The sequence below is a fragment of the Phoca vitulina genome, unplaced genomic scaffold, assembly GCF_004348235.1.
Source record: "Phoca vitulina isolate PV1807 unplaced genomic scaffold, GSC_HSeal_1.0 scaffold3, whole genome shotgun sequence".
NCBI classification, from domain to species: Eukaryota; Metazoa; Chordata; class Mammalia; order Carnivora; family Phocidae; genus Phoca; species Phoca vitulina.
In genome coordinates, this window is record NW_022589706.1 from 26,604,873 (window position 1) to 26,626,379 (window position 21,507).

At 47.2% G+C, this 21,507-nt stretch overlaps 1 protein-coding gene across 8 annotated transcripts in view; it reads left to right on the forward strand.

Annotated features, from left to right (window-relative positions):
- The window catches only part of TBC1D1 (TBC1 domain family member 1), a 225,756-nt gene extending 205,552 nt beyond the window's left edge, over nucleotides 1-20,204 (forward strand). For all 8 annotated transcript variants that reach the window (XM_032400177.1, XM_032400175.1, XM_032400178.1 and 5 more), the window contains 4 exons: nucleotides 1,538-1,697; nucleotides 8,107-8,276; nucleotides 14,819-14,992; nucleotides 18,455-20,204. In XM_032400177.1, coding sequence (XP_032256068.1) covers nucleotides 1,538-1,697; nucleotides 8,107-8,276; nucleotides 14,819-14,992; nucleotides 18,455-18,658 — 708 coding nt within the window. In that variant the 3' untranslated portion in view covers nucleotides 18,659-20,204. The remainder of the gene's footprint in view (nucleotides 1-1,537; nucleotides 1,698-8,106; nucleotides 8,277-14,818; nucleotides 14,993-18,454) is intronic.
- Nucleotides 20,205-21,507: the final 1,303 nt, after the last annotated feature.

Below are 21,507 nucleotides of genomic sequence, written 5' to 3' on the forward strand. Positions count from 1 at the left end.
TGTCTCATTTCTTTTGGCATAAAACACTAACTGCCTGAAATTATCTTGTTTCTTTATTCATTGACCTGTTTACTCTCCTGTTTACTTTCCTTAGCATATCTCATGAGAAGGCAGGAATCTAACCTATCTTGGAGCTGCATCCCTAGTACCTAGAACAGCGCCTGGGATGAAGTAGGCACCCAGTCCGCATTTGTTGATGAACAGGTGGCAGGTCAGAGCAAAGGAAAACCAAAGGGCAGTGCCAGGCACTGCTCCTGCCACTTTCAGAGGTGGGGAGAGCTCCGGATCCTGCTTTGGGAATATTCCTAAACGTCGGATTGCATGGATACATGTTAATTTACCAGCAAGCTACTCTGACTTCAGAGCCTTAGGATTTTTTTTTTTTTTTAGAAAGGATGCGTTAGAGCCAAGGACTCTTTGAGAGCACCAAATTGGGTGGTTAAAAAATCCTTTTACCTCCACCTGTGAATATGAACCCCCTCATGAACATAAATCTCCTAAAAGGAAGTCATTTCATTAACTAAAAAGTTTTGACCCATGTAACACTTCCCACAGATATCGTCCCAGGTTCTTTCTATGTTCTCCCCATTAGCTTTAATATAGGTGCACCTGCCATCGGAGAGAGTGGAATTTTCAAGTTAATTTAGTATTGTAACACATGACTCTCTTGGCGCTTTTGGCCTTGGTGACTAGATTCTTTTCGATCCTAAAAAGCCACAGCTGGTACTTAAGGGCTATGTTGTCTGGGCCACTGGAAGAAGTTTTGGGTTTGTGTGTGTGTCTGTGTTGTTTTGTTTTTCATCAGGTTGGGTGATACTTGTCCAACCTGTAGCATCTCAGTGGGTTCTGACCCTCTAGATGGTGGTACCTTTGGGCTCAGGCCGTCGGACTGCGAAACCCAGGCTGACTCTAGGACCCCTGCGATGCAGGCTTCCTGCCAGGAACATAGCATTATCTGAAAAGGGGACCCTTTGGAAGTTATTTTCTGCATCTTGAGATAAACAGTTGTCTTCTTCTTTTAACTTGCCCAGGATCTGTATATTTCATATATTATAAACCTAAAGAAGTCCCACCTGTCCTGCCTGTTGAGTAATTTCGGGGGTTCTAGAGCAAATTTACTAAGTGAACAGGTGTAATAGAATCCTTCCACAGAATCATCTTATGCCCCCACTTCACTCTTACATTTTGAATTCCCCCAGGTGCAGGTTTTGATAGGGATGTGTATTTTGTAAGAGAATATGTGAAATGTTCCCACAAGACAGATGTTTAGATTCTAGTAGCCAAGGAACTCAGGGAGCAGTAGAAAGAAAGCAAGCGGTAGGAGACGACCCGACATTCTTGTTCTGGGCTCCCCCTGGCCCGTACCTCCTGTGCACCAGGCCCCCAGCAGGTGCTCGGTGGGTGAGTGAGCGGTTGATATCAGTGGTTATCACACTCCACACAGAATAATTCTTCTCTCACAGCCTGTGAGTGGGATAAGTAACTGAACACAGTAGCAGGTATCCGGTTCTGACACTGTGTGTGTGTGTCCCCGCAGATCCAGATGTACCAGCTCTCAAGGCTTCTTCACGATTACCACAGAGACCTCTACAATCACCTCGAGGAGCACGAGATCGGCCCCAGCCTCTACGCCGCGCCCTGGTTTCTCACCGTGTTTGCCTCCCAGTTCCCACTGGGATTTGTAGCCAGAGTCTTTGGTAAGTGGGTGTCCATCCATTTGCCCAAACCAGCTTTCTCCTGTCAGGTAGGAAACATGTATTCTCGTTCCCTGGTGAGCATCCTTACTTTTGTACCTGTATCTTCGACAAGAACAGGGTGTTGTTTGACATTCGGAGTCTAGTTGGCAATGGGTTTTGTGAACTTCACTTTCTCTGATTCTCAGTGGCTTCCCTGGACACTGTCATCTGGTGGGGTTTAGACCCAATCCCTCACCACCAGGCTCTCCCCAGGGCAGACATCTTTAAAGAGTTGGCCAGGGGGCCCCATGCATGTATTCCAGGCATGTATGTCTCGTGAATTGTCTTCCTCCACCTCTCTGACGTGATGGCTCCTTCAAACTTCAACTGATGATTTCTGGGCTCCTGTTTTTTCTCGATTCCCTTCACATCTCTTCCCGTTTATCTTCTTCTCCTGCCCTTGGCTCTTCATTTCCTCTGCCAGCTCAGTCTGCAAGGACCCCCTCCATGCTGATGACTCACTCACTGGTCCACCCTCACAGGCCCCCGCCTCGTCTTCCCAGACGCCTCAGCCCCTTTCATGTGGGGGCTCACATTTCACGCCATCTCCTACTTTCTTGATTTACTTTTGGAGAAGATTGTCAAAGTCAAGCGGGTGTTCACGTGCAGTCTCAGTGGCCTTGAGATGGCGGGGGAAGCAGGTGCACTTGAGCTCCAGGAGCCGAGTGACGCCAGGAGCACGGGCAATTCTCCCACAGTGGGTTTCCCTACATCAGAGTGAAAGAATCATGTTGACAATTCAGGTTCTTTTTAAATTTTTTTTTTTTTTTTTACTATGGAAGTTATTAAAAAATTGATAATCATCACCCATCGAGTGTTTTTAAAGTGTCACTGATGTTCATTCACCTGATAGTTTAAAAATCTGCAATCTTCTCATACTTTTTTAGATTTGCTTCTGGAATTAGAGAACATCTCAAAGGGGGAGGGGGTGTCCAGACCATTGAGAGAGCACTCCTTTGGCATGCTTGGGAAAGACAGCTTTGTAGATCCAAATTTTAGAAATCCTGAAATTTGCTTTTTAACATAGGTGGGCACTGAGTTGGTCTTTGCACCTCTTTCCCCCAGAGTACAAATTTTTTATTCTTATTCCTATCTGCAAGAACTTCTAAAGAATGTCCTGTTGGGCTTTACTAGAAGAGACGTGTTCTTAAAATATTCACTACCCCCACCCCTTTTTGCATAACTCCCTCCCCAAACTGATTCTTACTTTCTGTCCCTTAAAAAAAAAGCATTCGAAAAAGATACTAAAAAAATCTTTCCTGGTTAAATAAATCATTAGTGAGATTTCATGAAGGTTTTATACCATAGTTTAAAAAGAAGATAATTGGGGCGCCTGGGTGGCTCAGTTGGTTAAGCATCCGCCTTCGGCTCAGGTCATGATTCCAGGGTCCTGGGATGGAGCTGCCTGCTCAGTGGGGAGCCTGCTTCTCCCACTTCCTCTGCCCCTCCCCCTGCTTGTGCTCTCGCTGTCTCAAGTAAATAAAATCTTTAAACAAATATAAAATAAAAGATAATTAAAAGCCTGAAAATTATCTTCTTAGTTTACTAACAAAAGAGTCACCAAAATCATAAGATCTCTAGCTGTCGGCTAGAAGTCTTTCTTGCCAAAAATGTCTGTGTTTTTTTTTACTTTTCTTACTGTGCAAATTGAAAATCATTAGTCCACTTTTTCTCCTGATTTTTTACTGTATTTTTCAAAACAGGGTAACAGGAGTGAGGATTGAAAGAGGTGGGTGGGAAGGGGAGGGGTTGGTGTTCATGCTTTGAAAACAGCTCAAGCATCGAATTACAGCATTTGTGAGAAAAATTCTGCAAAGGGGACTCCGATGAGAGGGTCAGCACTGAGGGATGGCCGCCTGGGCCTTTGGCTGCTGCCTTGCAGGTAGCTCTGGGGACACCAGAGCCATAGAACTCTGGGAGAGTTGCATAAGTAAGAACTCTGCTTTGGAGATGACAGCCCTCCTGTTAGAGAATATTCGAAACTCTAAAGCTCATTCTGCCGACTTCATAAATTAAAAGCTAAAGCCAGCAAGAGCAGGCTATTTCTATTATGTAATCAGTGGTGAGTCTTGGAGGCTCTCCCTACATTGTGCATAAAGATGCCAGTGTGTGTAACTCCTGGGTCCTGTGCACAGACCCCTGCTGTACTAAGTGGGTCCTTATCCAGCTGGCTGAGACTCCTCAGATTGTAGGCAGGAAGTGGGAACTCAAGGCAGCACTGTGTGTGATGTCATTTTGCAAAAACTGTTGGTTTTTGTTTTTTGCACAGTCTATTCCATCTGCCAGGACTTAAAACCAAACCATTTTATTAGTAGGTTCCATAGAAAGGTTTTTTTAAAAACCACTTCTGCATTTAGCATTGGTGACTTGAACTGTGTTTGTTAAGCTCCATGATGGTGGATAGCTTAGTTTTAAATCCCCAAACCTGCCATTCATACACTGTAGTCTATTTGGGCCTGAAGCCCATTTCATTGTAAGCCTTTAGGCCTGAATAAACCCTAAAAACAAACGGACCTTTGTCAGCTGTTCACCATTTCGTATGGAAGTGCAGGATTCTCAGCTTGCAGACAGCATAACTCATATATTAATTAACAGGTTACTTCGCATTAAGTATATGCTCCTTGGAGGAACACCAGCCAGTGATGCTTGCGCCTTAACCTTCCCGTGGTGATCACACTTCCGGAATGTCAGCCCTCCTGTTCGGGTGTCACAGGATGTAAAATAGCCTTCTCCTGTATGTCTTCAGTTCGGGTGGAGAGGGGTCCTGGGAGAGATGCTTGCTCTGTTCACCTTCAGATCACACCTACCTTTGGGGAAAAAAAAAATCTGAAAAATAGGCCCTGGCTTGTTCCTGATGGAGGCGGCGGCTGTGGTCTGAGGCTCCTGATGTTTGCTAGAGGATGCGCTGCCAAGTGGATGAGGGGGGAGGTGGAGTGTAGAAAGGAGGGGCTTGGCAGAAAACACAGAAGCCACCTGTAATACCGGGAAGGATTCAGAGAGGCTTTAGGACTCAAATAGACTTGAGAAAACAAGATGGTTTAAACAGCCAGGAAAAAAAGGCTCCCCCGGGGAACGTGATCCAGTGGCAGGGAGGTGAGTTTGTGCAAGCCCTGTTTGTGCTGTGGTCCTGCTGCAGATCTTCGAGCATCCTTCATGTTCCTCCCACCTGGTCCTGGTAGGAAGGGGGGGCTCTCACACCCAGAGCACCCCAGCCTCCCAGGAGAGAGTTAGGAGAGGGCTTGCCCTTGAAAGCGACAAACGTGGCTGGAAAAGAGGATGCAGGATAATTTCGTTTCACTGGCCTTGTGCTTTGCATAGATGGTCCCCCACCCACCACCTACAGTCCCGTTCCCCACCCCCCCAGGAAAACTGCACCTTTAGGTCATGGGCATTTCCAGCAGAGTTCCGATAGGTTAACACAGTAACAGAACAACAGGGCTGCCAAAGTGTCTTCAAAGGAAAGTGGTTATTTGCATTGTTCTCAGCAAATAATTTGCAAAAGTGGCCGAGTCAGCTGAATTTCAGGTTCCCCTTACTTCCTGCCTGATAAAACCCTTTGCCTGTTTCTGGGTGGCTTGAAGCAGGAGGGAAGGGAAGTTGGCTGCAGTGTGGGGAGCAGGGCTTCTGGGGGCCGCCATTTATTTCCAGAATGTAAATGTATAAGGATTAGAAGATGGACAAAAATGAAAATAATTGGGTTGGAGCAGTGAGTTTATAGGTAACATTTTTCTCTGCAATTCCTTAATTATTTAAGTTTTAAAATTTCCAGAGTGAGAAAAAGGTAGTCATTGTTTAAGGGTTATAGATATTGCCCCCAAGGCTAGTCAGATAAATTCAGGAGTCCCTGCCTCCAAGCAAAATTTTGGCGGGCAGGGGGGTGGGGGAGGTCCTTCCTTTAAGCCTTCTGGCACATTCCTTCATCATTACCCGAAATGAGCTCCTTATTTGAGGCCTCCCCAGGCTGACTGGCTTCTGGGGCCCAGCTCCCCCAGCCGGACTCGTGTGGCCAGCCGGCTTGCCTTCAGGAGGGTGGGCACCTGGAGTGGGCCTCCAGCAGCTCTAGGCGAGCGTCTTGTGGCCGGCAGCAGGACCCCCTGAGTCTGCGGGTGGGGGTCAGGTGGTCTCATCTGTGGTGGCTTTTCTCTGTCTAAAGCTAAATAGCCTCGGCAAGGAGCAGACTCCGACTGGGTCTCGTTAATATCATCTGCTTACCAGCGCACTGACCTACTCCGGAAAAAAGGGGACAGGAAGTCTTGGCTGACCCCTGCTGTGCTCTGGGTAAAGTTAGAATGCTGATGTCTGGACGGAGAGCCCTTGGTGACCCGCCCCCACCTACTGCCCCACAGAGCCAGTGGCTGGGCTTCTAGTCCGGGGCTTGCTGCTCTCACCCCTCTGGGCATTTACACCTTCTTTTCCCCCTCTTTCCTTCCTAACTCCTGACCTTGCAAGATTCTTTTGCTTCTTCAAGATTGGGTTTGGCAGCCACCTTTCCTTAGAATTTTTTCATCCCTTTTGTTCTCCTAACACCTGGGCATAACTCTACCAAACCAACAGCTTTTGGTGTCTCTGCTGTTTGTGCTTTCGTTCATGGCTTGATCTCTGGTACCTAGTACAAAGCCTGGCATATGTTAGATGCTCAGTGAATGCTTGCTGACTTAAATGAGAGAAACTTCTCAGCAGATAGAAGAGTGCTCTTAAGGTGCTGGGAATAGCATTAGGAAAGAACATTTGTATTATATTAAATACAGACAGAATCAATGAGACAAATATATCCAGGGCTATATATTCAAAGAGTATAAAAATGAAAACAAAAAAGACCCCACCACCTCTCCCAACTTTTTTTTTGTTTTTTTCATACGGCCCAGAAAAGTCAGAGTTTAGAATGCTAGGGAGCACTCCGCTAAGTAGATTTGTTACAAAAACCAAGATCCTGGGGCATCTGGGTGGCTCAGTCAGTTAAGCGTTCGACTCTTGATGTCAGCTCAGGTCGTGATCTCAGGGTTGTGAGATGGAGCCCATGTCTGGCTTCATGCTGGGTGTGGAGCCTGCTTAAGTAAGATTCTCCCTCCCTCTGCCCCTCCTACCCCCCTCTCTAAAACAACAGCAACAACAACAAAACCACCAATAAAACGTGAAAGACCTGTTGTCTGCCTTAAGAGATTGCTGATATGGATTGCATATTTGATTGTGCTCATAAAACTTCCCCGATAATTATTTCTCTTACTTGGCTTAGATGTGGCACTCTGTCTAGTTACTAGTACATGTCTCTCAGAGACTAAAGACACTGAGCTGTCGCAGTTGGGCCGGTCGTGAAGTCCTCTCCCAGGACCCTTGCACAGAAGGCTTGGTATTTATTCTGATTGATACCATCAATATTTGTTCAGCTATAAAAGTTGATCTACTCAAAGGAAGTCTTGCTGTCTAAACCCAGAAGCTTCAAGTTTGTTTTGGGAAGTACTTCTTTTTAAAAACACATCTTTGTTATAGTGCTGTTTGAGATCTTTTGTATTTTCTGTAGTGATGAATTACGTGGGTTAGACTGTGTATTTCATAAAGCAGATATTTCACAAGAATATTCTTATAGAAGGCTGTCTTGATACACATAGTACTTCCCCGAAGCTCAGATTTCAAAGATACGACTAGTTCTCTAACTTATCTTCCCAGCCTCTGCCGCCACACCTAAGGAGGAGGCCGCCCTCCTCTTTTCAGCACGTCCAGTCAGTGTAGGGGTTGCTAACATTGGCCAACTGTTGGAAGAAAAAACTATGGCAGGAACTAGAAAATAACTCTGATGGAGTTCTTTTTATTTCTCTGAAGGAAGATGGTTTTTACTGCGTTATGCTAAAATCCAGCATACTGGCAAGTATTTAATAATGTACTTTTGCAACTCTGCAGACATTTTACAGATTTTAGAGATCTTTTAGTTCCTTCTTTCAAAACAGGGGAAAGAGGTGCAGTTTTTTATCTTAATTTCTGATGCTGTGTATCTAAACATCTTTCAGTTTTACTCATAAAAATGTGTTTTAGGAACTCTTTTAAAACCCCAGATCATTTCTAGAAAAATAGTGTAATAAAAAGTTTTCTTTTAACTTTTGAAGCATGTTAAGAGTTTAATATATTTTTAGAACAATAACAAAGATTGAACCTGTGACCATAGCTTAGCAGTACGTTTATCTGTATTTCTTTTACTATTTGCAATATTGTCTTGACAACCTTATCTGAAATATCAGGCACTTAAAAAGGAAATAAAGTTTGCAATTTGGGCTTACAGTTTCCCACCATCCTGCTCTGATGTGTGGACAAGAAAACGCAACGTTACTTCATCGGAAACTGGTCTGGTTTAACTTTCTGCATTTCTGTGTTTTCCCAGATATGATCTTTCTTCAGGGATCAGAGGTCATATTTAAAGTGGCATTAAGTCTGTTGGGAAGCCATAAGCCCTTGATTCTGCAACATGAAAACCTAGAAACCATAGTTGACTTTATAAAAAACACCCTTCCCAACCTGGGCTTGGTGCAAATGGAAAAGACCATCAGTCAGGTATGCTTCAGTCCGACCTTCCAAAGGCTTACGCCCTCCTGGATTTGGAGAGCTTAATTTTCTTTTGATCGGGACCTGCCTCCTACCACTTGGTATCGTGGGCAGCATCTCGTGTGTTGCCCGGCAGGTAGGAAGCATATGGCCAAATACATGTTCAGTGACTTACGTGCATGTCCGAGCGCGCGTATGTTGGGAATGTGATGGGGCTGTGCCACATGTGGACAAGGGGGCAGTGGTCAGTGCTGACAACCAGCACAGGTTATCGGTAGTTGCTTATAGTTAAGGGGCTTCACCCCTAGTTGTTTGTTCTTCTGAAACACATGTGCTATTCAATGTAGGCTCTTACAGTAGGAGTGCTTTGGTATTTTTTCTGCTATGTGCTATTATTTGGAATTTTCTAAAAATAACCCTTTGATAGCAAAATCATGGTAGTATATATTCTAGAGATTTGTTTCATGATGTGTTTTGTTTTTGTTTTTTTTAATAGAATTCAGTTCCACATCTGTGGCTTGAGCACCTCTGGTTTCTGTAGCCAGTAGAACTGTTTCTCTCAAATGTTAGGGGCAAGGGTGAATTGAGCCAGAATTACAACTAGATCAGTTGTTCAATGGTCTGGTTTAGGGGTGAGAGCAGATTTTGACTCTGTATAAAGAAGAGTCTTCTAGTAATGTTTGCTGACTCTGAAGGACTGAGCTATTTATTTAGTAGAGGGTGGATCACCACTCCAAGTGTCCAGGGGCTGGATGGCTGAGAATGCTCTGGAAGGGATTTCTGCATCGGCGCCAGCAATCAGGCCCCTCCTAAGCCTAGAATTTACCTCACCTGCTCCCAGTGCAATGCAAACATAGAGCAGTTAGGTAAAAACAAGTAGTGAAACAGCTAATTTTTAAACAAACCCTTATTCTGAGAACTTCTGACAGTCCAACAGGAATCCAGTGATTCTGGTGGACTGCACCCAGATGCGGTGTTTCTGGTTTTATTTGCTGCCCCTCCTTCAGTGTGGAGCACAGAGAAAGAAGCAGGTGTGGCCTGGGGAGGGGAGCCGGTGTGAGCCCGGGTGACTCTGGATCTCCGCACATTTCCTACGCCCGTCCTTTGAAAGGGCGCTGCTTTTCCACTCTGCACTTTCATTTTTAGTGAATTGATGCATCTCTCTGTATTTTGCTTCCCTGGCACGTTTCTCTCAATGTGAATAGCTTTGGCTTGTTCAGGCCCTACTTTCTGCCAGGTTCTGTGTGAATCTACATATGCACAGGATCTCATTTCATCATGACCACATTCCTGAGAGGATAGGTGGTTTTAACTCATGAGGAGCATAGAGCGCAAAGAGGCAAACTCGCTGGCCCTCGGTCACCCTGCTGCCGAGGGGAGCGGTGGAGCTTCTCTTGCCTCAGAGTGACTTAGCAGCTTCTCAACACCACCACGCGCCTCCGGGCATCATTTAATTACAAAGGTTTTTCTATATTTTACCTGTATGTTAATACTGAATTCTCTGCCCTTTTGATTCTTTAATTTTTGGCATTTATGTGCACTGATTCCCTTTTAGAGCTTTCACTGCATATACCTATATTTTATGGTCCCTGGGGCAAACGCAGAGAGCCTTGGTTACCTCACGTCTGTGCCCGGGGGTGCCTCGACCTGGCTCCTGGCTCTAAGGTGGGCAGTCTCACCTGACATTCAGTTTACCTCCTGGATATTGAGCCCCAGAAAAGAATCCCATTTTCTCCTCCCTTTTCTGTAAAGAATACTTATTCACAGTATCAGGTTCTCTTTAAATGTTGGAGGAATAGAAATGGACACAGCATGGGGAGAATTTTGTGTGTGTGCACATGTGTGTGCACCTGATTTGTTTCAGGCAACTGTCTTGAGCTTGGGATCCTTTATTCCACTGACTCCTTAAAATCCTGGGATGTGTATTATAATCCCCATTTTTATAGGTGGGGAAACTGGGCATGGATAGAGTAACATGCCCAACACCCTGTGTGCGATGGCAGAGCCAAGAATATAATGTGTCTCTGACACCGGAGCCCATCCTGTGCAGAGAATGAGCATGGAATCCAGTAATTCCAAATGTGGTAAGAGCCACAGTGGTGCTCATGCAAGGGCATATGGGAGCCAGGCTGGTGGAGTGCGCACTGCTGATTGGGAATTGGGACAGTTGAATTCAGCTGGGCCTGAGGAACGAGCTAAGAACAGGGGTCAGCAGACGTTTTCTGCAGTGGGCCAGATAGTAAGTCTTTCAGGCTTTGTGGGCCAGAAGGTCTCTGTTGTAGTCACTCTACTCTGCCTTTGCAGCACAAAGGGCGACCAGTAATATGTACATGAATGAAGTGACTGTGTTGCAGTAAAATTTTATTTACAAAAACATACAGTGGGTCAGATTCAGTCCACAGGGGGCACTCTGCTGATTCCTAATCACAGGCATGGGAGTGAGAATTGAGAGAAATTCTAGATGCCTTAGCATTGAACTTTGAAGGGAAGGGTGGTTGTGGATTGGGAGCAGCAGTGTGGGGAACACAAAAATCTACGTTTTGGGGCCCAGGTTTTCATCCTACCAAGAGTCTTGATGGGAAGCCCAGCTCTCTACCCTCTTGCCCTCCCATGCTTTCCATCTGGAACTTGACATCTGTCAGGCTCACTGCCCCCTCCCCACCTAGAGGGTGCTCTAGTTTCAAGTCCCACTCGGAGATGAGGCCTGAGGTACAGTGCGACTCCTTGGCAGCCTGAGAGGGCCCCCAGGCTCAAGTCTTGGAGGTCCACAGGGTGCAAGTGACAGAGCATTCACTGCACCCGACAGAGCATACTGTCTTGTATGTGAAAGTCCCGGTGGGCCTCTGTGATCGTTATGGCTCCATTTCATTCGCTGCCTTTTCTGTGGATGGCCTCAGCTTGAGCAGTGGGGACATGGCCTGCATCCAGGAAGGGAGAGAGGGAGCTCGGATAGGGCTCCGCGGCTTTGGTTCAGTATGGGCAGGTCCAGAGTTGACAGAGCCCAGGGCAGAAGGAGAAGGGTCTCTGAAGTCTCTGTGGCAGGTCCTCAGTTTAACTGTCAGTTGATTATGAGCCATAAAAATCCTCTGACCCAACAAGGGGGAAACCCTGGGAATAAACAGAAACCAAGAGGAGGAGGTCGGGTTTGTGCTTGTCACGGCCAGTGCTGTCTGCGTCTGCTGGCTCATTTCAGTGTAAGGAAGGAAACAAAGGTGGAGGGGACTTTGGGAGACAGGGCAAAGAGCCGGTTGTCAACATCCTTGGGGCAGCATTCAGAGTGTGGCCCCAGACCCACACCTGTCCTTGTACCCTGTAGGAACTTGTCAGAAATGCAGAATCTGGGGCCTCGCCCCAGGCCTGCTGAGTCAGAATCTGCATTTTAACAAGAGCCCCAGGGGATTCACACACACACACACACACACACACACACACACACACACACAAACACACTGGAACATTTGAAAAGCTCTGCTATGGGCAGCTTCATTGAACACACTAGACAATTCCCTGTTCTAGTTGAGCTTGTAGGATAGAAACCAGAATCTTAACAAGGTTCCTTTGTTCAGGAGCCGCTCCTCAAATCCCCAGTGTTGGGACGGCCTCTTCTGCGCCGGGAGGAGCCCTCGCGGCTCAGGCAGTTTTGGGCAGCTTGCTGGGCTGAAAACAAGGGATTTTTCCAGAGGCCAATCAGGGCCGTTCCAAAAGGGTGGGGAACAGTGAGAAGGAATATCTTACCACTGGGATTGTTTAGAATTGCTTGCATGTGGTGATCATAAAAAACAGACCAGTTTTTAGTTGGGTTTCTAATTTTTAAATTCACTACAGGCACTGTAGCCCCTGGTGGCCGATCCCCAGGCACCCTGCTCAACTCACTGAGATGGACAGATGGGGGCGGGGGGTCGGGGGCAAGGCCTGGAGGCTGGGAAGGTGGAAAGTATGTGGCCAAGTCTGCAGACGTCAGGGTTAATGGCTTCATTACATAGAGTGTCCACAGACTGCAAAGACGAACTCACTGGGTCTCCAATAGCAAATGAGCCAAGAACATAAACAGACAATTCACTGAAAAGGAGATCCATCTAGTAAACAAATATCTGGGAAAATATTTAGCTTCATGCATAATTTAAATAACATACAATGCTCTACCTACTAGATTAACAAAATGAAACATACTAAGGCCGGTACACAGTGCCAGGGGTAGACTGTATCTGGCACATCGGTGTGCTGTTGATGGCGTTGTGCATCGGTTATTCCCGTTCGGGAGGCAGTTTGGCGATGTGTATCACAAGCCAGTAAAATATTCATACCCTTTGACTCAGTAATCCCATTTCTTGGAACGTATCCGTAGGAAATAATCCAAAATATGGGAAAAGCCATATGTACGAGGATGTTTAGAGTTGTCATTTATAACTACAGAAACTTTACAAGTAACTAGATGTCCAGCACTTGATGAATGGATTAACAGGGTTATGCCATGTCGAGTAGGTAGGATAATGAAGCCATTTGTAATTATGCTCATGTAGAATATATACAGCAACTTGAAAAAGCCTTGTTTGAGGACCTGGGCTCTCCTTTCTCTGCCAGCCACATACTTCCATGCTTTGGGATCAATTCTAGGGCATAACTGCAAAATCAAGGGCTCTAAGTATTTTAGCAGCCAGGAGATAATGATGCAATTAAGCAGCGATGATTATGACCCAGGATGGTTCCTGGGAATTAATGGAGCCCTGAAAGAGTGTACAGCTTTGTGCACAGCTGAGAGCCATTAACCTTAGCAGGTCATCAATCTGTATTAAAGGCCACAGGTTTTGTTCCCAGGTTTTCCAGATTAGTAGCTCATTTAAAAATAAATCTCCATGGAAGAAAAGAAGTAACCGTACATTTATCCTGCATCATATTTATAATTATACACCAGTGCCATGGCAGTCTCGGTTTTAATGTTTGCGGTTTTTGCTGTTTGAGCTGTTCAGAGGTTCCATGGTGTGGCATCCTTTGTAATTTTGCTGAAGCGCAAGGTTGAATGTGAGGGTTTCATGACAAGTGCGTGGAAGCAGCTTCCTTAGCTAAGTGGGCACCTACTCACCTGGCCAGGTGTGTGCTGGGAACTCCCATGAGTCGCTTCACGTAATTCTCACAGCGATGCTGGAGGTGGGTGCTCTCACCCCGTGTCAAGGCCCAGCAACCGAGGCCGGGAGAAGTCAAGTAACTTGCTCAAGGTCATTCAGGGTGTCGCCAGGGGAGCCCTGATTTGAGGGCTGAGTCCGTTTTCTTGACTGTACTATAGAGATGATGATCCCTGCTGACCTCACAGTCACTTTGAGGGACAACAGAGAATTGCCTATCAATATGGCAAACTTTCACACGCACGCACACCACAATACAGTGTGTAGTATTTTGGCATAGAATGACTTTTGTGCCTAATTGGTCTTGTCCATTGAATTAAATTGAAAAGCAGGAAGCTGAAAAATTAATCTCCAGGCAGAGAAGTTTGTTGGGAATGGTGAGAAAGTAAACATGGTTTTTGAAATATCGATTTCAGGGAAGATAGGATTCATCCATGTTTGAATGCTAATAGGGCGCCGTCGGGGAAAATGAGGTTTTCATTGATTTTCACTACGTCGGAATTTCTTTCTTAAGGAAAGAGTTCCTTTGTGCTCTTGAAAGGTCTAACTTCATCCTCTAAATGTGTTTTCTGTGATGCTGGCCTTGTTTCTACGGAACCAGCATGACCGAAGGCTCAGACCCACACGCAGAGCCTCTCTGGGACTTCAGTCCTGTGCTCAGAGCCACAGCCCGTGGGGCGATCCCCCAGAAACAGCTGCGGAGAGAGGCTGCGGCCGCGCCTGACCCCATCTTCGGCGCAGCTCCCACCCAGCTCACTCAGAGAAAGTACAAACATGAACAACGCACTTGTGCACTTCGGGGCTGTTTTTCACGCGGGTGGTTTTTTGATCACTGTTACTATTATGAGCAGGAAGGCATTGTTTCATGTTCACTCATCTGTGTGGGCGACATTTGGGTTTTGGCTCATTTTTGCATATCTTATGTGCAAAGGAGGGTTTTTTAGTAAACAGTTCCATTACTTAGCTGTTCTTGTAACTCTAAAAACCCAAGTGAACTATAATTAAACTTTGACTCGGTGACTGGGCAAATAGGGCTGTGATTCTGTTGTTTTGTTTTTTTCCTCTCTCTTTGACCCACAGCTGATGTGTCTAACATAATAGAATTTTCAGAGAAAAAGGAAATCTGTACAGAAATAAGAACTAAAAATAAATTTTTATAAAAAGCCTTTTAAAAAGTAAGGTTTGGGCTTTTGGAAAATGAGTTATCAGAGACCCGTCCCTATTGTTACCTTGGGTTTAGTTCTCAATGCTTCTTTTGTTCTTTCTTCCCAAGTAGAATTGTTACCTTTTCCATGCAGGGAGTTTTCCTTATTTCTCCCTGATAGTACCGGGCCCAGAGCAGGTGCTTAGGGGATGCTTGCTGATATGGCCGCGTACGCGTAGGTGTGATTTTTCTTTTTCAGTGCCTGATGACTTCTCTGTATGTAACAGGTGTTTGAGATGGATATCTCTAAACAATTACAAGCCTATGAAGTTGAGTACCACGTGCTTCAAGAAGAACTTATCGATTCCTCTCCTCTCAGTGACAACCAAAGAATGGACAAATTAGAGAAGACCAACAGCAGCTTGCGCAAACAGAACCTTGACCTCCTTGAACAACTGCAGGTAGAGCATATTTATAAAGCTGCTTCCTGAGCCCCGAGCGTGTGGTAGATCATTAGCGCACCAAACCACCAGCAGGCTGGGTTTTCCCATGACTGAGGGACCTCTCCCCACCTCCCCTCTCCCTGGTCTGTTTATAGTTGGGATCAAAGGTATCCCAGGAGAACTGCTCCTTTTTATTAGGGAGCAGACAGATTATCCTTTGCTGAGGTCAGACAGTCCTGGAACTTTTTGAGAGGCTGTCTCTGCACTTAACCCTTTTAGGAGAGAGGCCCAGCGATCAACTGGGTCCAGGATGCCTAGGGGCTGTTCGCTGAATGCCAGCAATTGTGCTTTGAGTAATAATGAGAGAATCAAAGGCTTGGGCTTCTGTGAGCGAAACCAGCTAGGTCCATGGAGGGATGTTAGGGGAGGGGAGTAACACAGAGATCTACCTAACAAAGCAAACCAGAGCATATGGTCAAGATTTTTGAGTCCTTACTACAAATAACAAAAGTTTGATTAATGAGGGACATAGTTCTCCCCTCTAGAAGCTTCCATTTTAACATGGATGAATGTGGATGAGGACATGTGTAGAAATGCAGACAGACCGTGCATACAAGAAGGGTGACATGGGGGTAAGCCTGGGGGTGCAGCTCTCGTCAATCCAGCGTTGTGTCCACCCACACTGTTGCACCGGCCAGACTGCTGACCTGCCCTGTCCTGAGTCCCTCGTCTGTCTGACACACCGTTCCTAACTGCTGAGCACAGCTCCTTTCCCAGTCACATAGAATAACGTAATGATACGGTCTACTTTCTTAATGCCATGAATGGGTGGTAATGCTATTAATGTTAAGGAATTGTTCTGAGGGATTTAAAAAAATTTTTGAGTTGCTGCAAAGACAAATACATATTTGCCCCCAAAGTATGTATTTTACGGTGTTCCTGGGCTGTCCTTAGAATAAGCCTTCCATCCTGACCTATGCATCTTTGTTTTCTCCATAGAAAGTTGCTGCAAACAATGAATCATGGAACACTATATCTAAAACTAATGATGTAATGTATGGGGAGTAACATAACAATAAAAAAAATTAAAAAAAAAAATACGGAAAAAAAGAAAGAAAGAAAGTTGCTGCTTTGCAGACACAAGCTTGGCTGCGATATGAGAAAGGCCAGCATTTGAGAGTTTAATAAATCAACCCTTGTCCAAAATGCATTCCTCCCAGCAGGGATTTGTCCCAGGAGACCTACTGGCTATTTACTATAGAGGAACAAAGAAAAATGCTTTTGATGCCCAGTCCTAACCACCAGGCACATTCTGAAATTTAGCTTCTTTTTTTCCCCAAGACTGAGGTGTCCTAACTGAAAATATGCTTGTGTACAGTATCTCCAGGATGTCTTGGCTGCACCCCGAAGGGGAGGCTCGCAGGGATAAAGAGCCTTATCTGGCCTGTAACGGTCTGCAGTGGAGGTGGTAATTTTAAGTGACTTCCAAACAAAGTAGGTCTCTGAAATAGAGCCTGATAGGAACATTTCTGACAAAGCTTGGACTTACATTTGGCGCATGAAGATAGTATGGAAATGGAAGGTTCCGTTTATTGGGCTAATGCCCGTGTGATTTTTTTGTGGTAAAGGGTGCAGGTAATTTCATGGCGCTTCTATGATACTGTACCCCTTTCATGACGAGAGAGGCTGTGAAAAGCTGCTCAGATCTCGAAATTCCTCAAGAAAGGCACCAAGCGGTAATTGGTCATGACTGACATCCTCCTTGGAATGGTCTCTCTTTCACCGAGCGGCTGTGGTCTTGCGGAGGGACCATTCAAGACTGCAGCTGTGCCAACCCACCAGTATTTGGAGCCCCTGCCTTGCCGGGCGCCAGGGCCGCTGAGGTTCGGAAGACACTGCTGCTGTCCAGGCCTTGGGACGGGGATTACATTGTGTCAGTTTGCAGGTGCTTGAAGTTCGTTTTCCCGTTTCCCTCCGTGAGTCACATGGGTTTACTGTCTTGCAGCCAGACTATATATATTCTGTAAGACTCACACCTCCTTTCCTTTTTTTTTTTTTTTAACAGTTTTCAGAGTCCAAGGATAGGTGTTAAATATAATAGTTTTCCCCAAAGTATCAAAATTGACCGTTTTCTAGCTTTGTTCTGTTCCTATTAGTTGTCAGACAGGCACCAAGGTCCCATTAATTTTCTGGTTAAACACTTAATGTTACCTAGCAGCTGGAGAGCAAAGTGTCGCCTGTTTTGTCCAGCCGCACATAGAAGACGATTCCATACACCTACCAAATGGTGCCAAATAATAAGGGACATACATTTTTTATAATAAGCAACTGTGAGTCACCCAGTGCCATTGAACTAGGTGCTGCGGGAGGCCCAACTCGTGTACAGGATGAGACGTGCTTTCTCCGTGAGAGCGCTTCAGTCTCGCTGAGGAGAGTGACAGTCCTGCAGAGCCACTCACCACGAAGCTGGGTGGCACGAGCAGTCCTCCGTGGGGGGCGGTGGACCTGTCCCAGGCCTCGAGCCTGGGTAGGAGTGTGAGGATCACAGAGCACCCCTTGCAGGTGCACACTCAGCGTGAGCGCCCCTGCCTGGTGAGCACGCAGACTTGGGAGCTCAGTCCTTTCTTCCTTCTATTCGGTCCTTTCTTCCTTCTATTTTGAGTGTTCCAGCGGCACAGCGGAGCTAGACTTTGAGTCGTGAGGTGTCTGTCTGGCACAAGTGTTGTCTTGTTCAAGAACCTGTTTCCCGTGTTTTGAAAATGAGAGAGAGAAAAAAATACATGTACCATTTGCCCCACCGCACGTAAGCGGGCACGTGTGCAGAGCTGCACGCATCGGCGAGATGGAGCGGTGGAGACCGTGCGCGGGGGGCCCTTCGCAGACGCTGCCTGGCCCCGCTCGTGCTCCCCGGGGGTGCCCGTACTCCTTGAGGTGGTGATGCCTGGTTACCATAGGAAGACGGGCCTTTGGAGCAGAGGGCCGGTACTGCTGGGGCCTTCCCCTGGGGAGGAACCGTCTGCCTCTCGGTCTGACATCAGTCTGTACGGATGAGCGTGTTTGTACGACTGGGCCAGGCTGCGCTGCAGTGATACATAAAGCTCCAAGTCGCAGTGGCGTGGCCCGGCAGCAGTCGCTTTGTCCCTGAAGCTCCACCTCCTGTTCTTGAAGCATTCTTGGCCCGGATCAGAGCTGGCTTCCCTGTCGTCGGGGCCGGGGGCCGGCTCCCGTTGCACTGTGAAGCCACCAACCATCTCAGAGTAGCCGCAGCAGGGAAGAAGTCCCTGCCTTCCTGCGGGGGAGCCTGGGAAATGTAGTCTTCCTGTGTGGCCGGAAGAACTGATGCTAAACCGGCTTGTCTCTGCCACAGTAGGGCTCCAAAGTGTCTCCAAGGCTGCACGGTGGAGTGCAGGGGGGAATGCCCCCCACCCGCCCCTACGTGTTCTCACTCGGCTGTTCACATTCTCTTCTTTTATTCTCCAGGTGGCAAATGGTAGGATCCAGAGCCTGGAAGCCACCGTTGAGAAGCTTCTGACCAGTGAAAGCAAGCTGAAGCAGGCCACCCTTGCCTTGGAGCTGGAGCGATCAGCCCTGCTGCAGACGGTGCAGGAGCTCCGGGGGCAGATGACAGCAGAGCCGCGCGGGCCGGAGCCTGGCCTCGCAGGGCCCGGGCCCACGGGCGACTGACGGCGGAGGAGACGGCTCCGGGGGAGACTCGGCGGCCCCGTCCTAGCACTGTCCAGGCCTTAACTGAGAGGGACAGAGGATGCCAGAGGGAGAGGACAAGGCATGACGCGTGCTTCTCAGGGAGGACGCTGGCTTGCCAGCATGCAGACTTCTGAACTAGAACTTGCAAGTCATGGGGATGGAGGTCCCAGTGTTTTTGTTGTTTAGGTTGCAGTTTGTCCCTTCTTCAGTCCCTTTTACTGTACCCAGTAGGTTTAGGTGGCATGGATGTGAATAAACGCACCTTCGTGTTTCCTTGTTGTTTCGTTTTTCAGCATCACTGTGCTTGCAAAGGTCAGTTAGTCCTGTGGAAGTGCAAGGGCCGGGAGGGCTCTAGATGAGTCCTCTGGCTGAGATGTGGGTCCATCACTCTTCCACGGCGGGTTTGTGGGACCACACCCTCTGGTCCCCAGCAGGCCATGCAGCCTGCCCCTGTCTGTTTTGGCCACGGAAGCCCCAGAGAACCATTAGGACATCTTGAATTTAGCACTCTCCTGGGTATTTACTGAAGTTTGTCTTTTTTAAAAAAATAGTTTTCATTTTTTACTTGGTCCTTAAGTATCAATCAAAGTCATTGTAGATAAATGTTTTATGGGTAAATCACCAGTTTTTAGGCTCAAACCAAGTGTTGCTAGTGAGCGACCTGCATTTTTAGACTCTGAGATGTTTATTTCTTTGTGGGCTTTTGTCACCCTCTTAGAGCCGGGTATTTATTTTTGCTGTTGTGTGATGCCAAGCAGCTGTGAGTCCCTTTGAGTGTCCACCCTCGGGAGTCGTGTTCCCTACGGAAGTAGCCAGGTACATCAGGATTGTCATGGGTCATGGGTGCCAGAGATCCTGGGACTTTGGAAAAAGCCATCAGCCTGAAATCGCAATCAGATAGATGGCAGCTGAGCGCAGTTTTTCAGAGCTGGGAAGTGTGTTCTGAACATTAGTCACACCACGGAGACCCCTTCCCTCAGGAGGATGAGAACCCTGGGCCTTCAACAAGCAGAGAGCCGCTGTGGCTGGCGTGGCCTCGTCGGGGCCCCGGTGAGGCCTCTGCACGAGCGCTCTCCGGATGGGCCCTTTCTGACAGCAGGATCGCTCTGGCCTTCGTCATGGTAGTCTGCCCTAGTCCACAGGGCCTTCTTGTGACCCTCTCAGCAGTAGGCATCTCTTTCAGCCCGAGGTCAAAGGAAGGATTTTCATACTGGAGGGCGTCTTAGGTCTCCCCAGACATGTCCAAGGGTGACAAACGCGCTCTCCCCGGTGCCTCACGGTTGGCCGACATCTGGGACTCTCCCGGACCCCGTGTCGGAGGGTCCGGTTCTCCTCACAAATCAAGATGACCAGCGCGGTAGCCTCCATCCCGAGTTGTTCCACCAGATAGAGGATTAACATTTGAGGGCTTCTTTCCACCTATTTTGCTGTTTGAATGTTTAATAATGTTGAATTTTGGACATCTTATTACCATTACTCAGAAAACATGGACTCTGCATTAAATAATAAATGAGACAGCAATAAATCTGTGCCCACGCTTTTATGGTGTCTGTTTTACTTGTAAACTTCGGATTTTTGCTTTTCAGCCCAGGTAAGGGAATGCCTCATGAGCACCAGTGGGTCAGAGTGTGAATATTCCCTAAGCAGCAGTGAAGTCATTTGAGGTATTGGCACATTGTGTTTCCAGTATTGTTACCCAAGTGCTAGTTACAGTGTAGCACCTCGGTGGGAGGGTGAGCCTCGCCGCATCAGGTGCAGGGAGCCGGCGCTGGGAGCTCGCACAAGCCTGCAGATACAGGCCAGACAGAGGCTCGGCCGGTGTGGGACTTAGCCAGGGAAAGAAACATCCAGAGAGCCTCACACATGACTGTGTGAGGATTTGCAGAGGAAGAGTCTTAAACCGAGTAAATTTCATGTTCTGTTTTTCTCCAGCACCCAACTGTATGCACCTGCACACACGTGTGCACTTGAAGGTTGTCTTTGATACCATTTGTGTTCTCTTAGAATTAGGACATTATGAGCCCTCAGGAAGCACACTATTACATATATTTTTAAATTGTGTAATACATATGTGATCTATAAAATAGAACTCAGTGCTATGTAGTAACATCCAGTCCCCTCTTAGGAGTTAGGTATGGATAGCATGACTGTGTCCAGTGTTTGGTTTGGTTGGTGAATCAGGGGAGAAGAGTTGCTCCGAGTGCTATGGGGATTGGACCAAACAGGGCCGTGTGTGTAAGGAGCTGGGGAAATGAGGTTGCGGAGGAAGGTACTTGAGTCAAGAGGAGTCACCAGTCGATCCATCTGAGAAGCAGCACACGTTCGGGTGCCAGAGTGGGCCTGGGCAAGGTGGCGTGCAAGGAGCTCTGTGGGAAGCTGTTGCTGCCATATCGTGACCACCTCTGTGATTCTACAGCCAGGTGTCCGGTGGTGGGCCTGGGGCCACTCCAGGTCAATATGAAGATCAACACTTGAGAAGAAGAGGAGAAGGACGATAAGCTGGAGCCTGCCAGGCGCCTCTGTCTGTCACTTTTGACTACCATGACCTTCAGAGGAAAATGGCTCTTGCTTCACTTTTGCCTTCCAGATCTCACACAAGCATGTCTTTGAACCATGTCTGACTTAGAACCACCAGGGGAGGGGACTCTGGGAAAGGTAGTTCTGGCTTAACCAAGTTGGCATGGTACAAACTACTGTACTGAATTTTGGAACCTGCCTGGCCCTCCATCCAAGTATCTGTGGTCAGAGATCCGTAGCGTTCAGATTCATGGATTGATTTTGGCTTTGAAAATCACTGATGGTGCGGTCGGTACTGGAGGCGAGAGTGT